At 42.3% G+C, this 1,790-nt stretch overlaps 1 protein-coding gene across 2 annotated transcripts in view; it reads right to left on the bottom strand.

Moving 5' to 3' along the window:
• LOC100942723 (C-C motif chemokine 15) overlaps window positions 1-1,790 on the bottom strand; it is a 9,124-nt gene that overhangs the window by 3,269 nt on the left and 4,065 nt on the right. The window contains exon 1 of one of the 2 annotated variants that reach the window (XM_023516619.1): window positions 14-110. The exons of the other annotated variant lie outside the window; for it this stretch is intronic. Coding sequence (XP_023372387.1) covers window positions 14-95 — 82 coding nt within the window. The 5' untranslated portion in view covers window positions 96-110. Of the gene's footprint in view, window positions 1-13; window positions 111-1,790 lie in introns of those variants that run through there. 2 annotated transcript variants of the gene reach the window in all.

Below are 1,790 nucleotides of genomic sequence, written 5' to 3'. Positions count from 1 at the left end.
CCCAGCCCAGCCTTTTCCCTCAAGACTACTGTGGAGGGTGACAAGGTGAAGGACTTGGAAGAGATTCCTCCTCCTTGGCCAGCCCTTGCTGGCATCTCCTCGCTTTAGGCCCTCCCCAGGGTTGAGCTGTGTGTCTGAGGACACCCAAGGTGGGCCACAAGAGGGCCGGAAGCATTTCCCCCACAAGGGGAAGGCCTTTGAAGACAACTGCAGGTGTCAGAGAGCACCTTCTGCCTGAGGGAGCAGGCTCTTGGGGCAGCTGAGTTCTGGGGGTGATTGTCCCTGAAGATGTTCACCACCTTTAGAACCCTCCTGTTCTTCCCTGTCCTGTAAGTGGGCTGGCTGGAAGTCACCATGCAGACCTGTACCTCTTTGATGCTTTTTTTTGCAGTTTTTGAACCCACCACCTATGGCATATGGGGCTGGCACTCTACTCCTTTGAGCTACAGGCGCCGCCACCGCCCTCTCTTTGATGCTTTTAAGTCTATGCCAATCTGATCATTTACCATATAGAATTTGAGGTTCCAAGCGATGCTTTGCCACCAGAAGTTCTGTTGCCTCTGTGTCTGGAAGAAGCAGACAGGGATGGGAAAGAAGTCACTGGAAGGCCGGTTTATTTCAGTGTCGCCTCCTTTTCCCTATTTCTCATCCCCGTCAGAGGCAGAGGCTGTGATGCTGGGAAACTGCCCCCTGCCTGGGCTCCAGGCCTGTCTCCTGGCCCATTTGTTCCATCAGGCCCTCGAGATCCTTCAGGGACCTTTTAAAAGTATTTGATATACATAGAAATTCTATTAACTTTGAAATACTAAAAGAAAACTATAAATCTAACATGGTCGAGTGACTCAAATATCTACATACTGTAATAAAATCCATAATTCTTTCTGTACATTCCTGGAATACACAGGGCTCTGGAAAGAAAGCTTTTCAACAACCCAGTTGGTGGCACAATGTCACCTGCTGTGAAGTGGAGCTATTTATAGTCTTTATTTATCCCATTTAGTATAAAGTAAATACCGAGGGTGCCCAAAAGTGTACACACATTTTTAGAGAAGACAATACTGCATTAAAATTGTAATATAGCTACAAAAATAAGTGTTTTATGGTTTATCTGGAAATAATATGAAAAATATTCCTGTTATTTTTGATGAAGAAAATCAATGTTGTATAGTTTTTTTTTGTATTATTGAATGGTAACTGTGTACATTGATGCACTTTGGGTGTACAGTGTAGTGTTTTCACACCCAATCAAAGACACTTCCATCAAACTGGTTAACATAGCCTTCATGTAACTTTCTTAGTTATTGTGTTAAAACATTCGTATTCTACTCATAATGTTGTATAGTTTATTTCAATCTAAATAAAAGATGAGTGTGGTTATAAAAATAAAATCGTAATAATATATACTGATAACTAAAGTTCAATACAAGTAATTACATATGTAATTGAAGAAGTTAAATGTACAAATTTAAGATAGTTATTTTTCCTTTCTTAAAATGTGTACATATATCCATTTTTCGGCACCCTCTGTATTTGCATATGTTTGCTGAAGAAATATCACTTTGTTTGAATAAAGTATGCTTCACAGACCAGTCAATTGTATAAATTTTTCTCCAGGGACCAAAGGCTGCAGACAAAGGCAGGTCGATACCCTGCTGTTAATTTTCAACTAGTGCCATGATCATGTCCAGGACAGACAGTAGTCACAGCAAGGCAATGGTGTCCCTCTGCATCTCCTCCCCAGACAGTGAGATCTCACGGCCCCGGCCAGCAGTGAGGAGGCTCACTGGACT

This window comes from Otolemur garnettii, unplaced genomic scaffold (assembly GCF_000181295.1).
Source record: "Otolemur garnettii isolate 467f Iridium unplaced genomic scaffold, OtoGar3 scaffold00094, whole genome shotgun sequence".
NCBI classification, from domain to species: domain Eukaryota; kingdom Metazoa; phylum Chordata; class Mammalia; order Primates; family Galagidae; genus Otolemur; species Otolemur garnettii.
The sequence above is the reverse complement of the archived record's forward strand: the minus strand, read 5'-3'. Positions and strand labels throughout refer to the sequence as shown.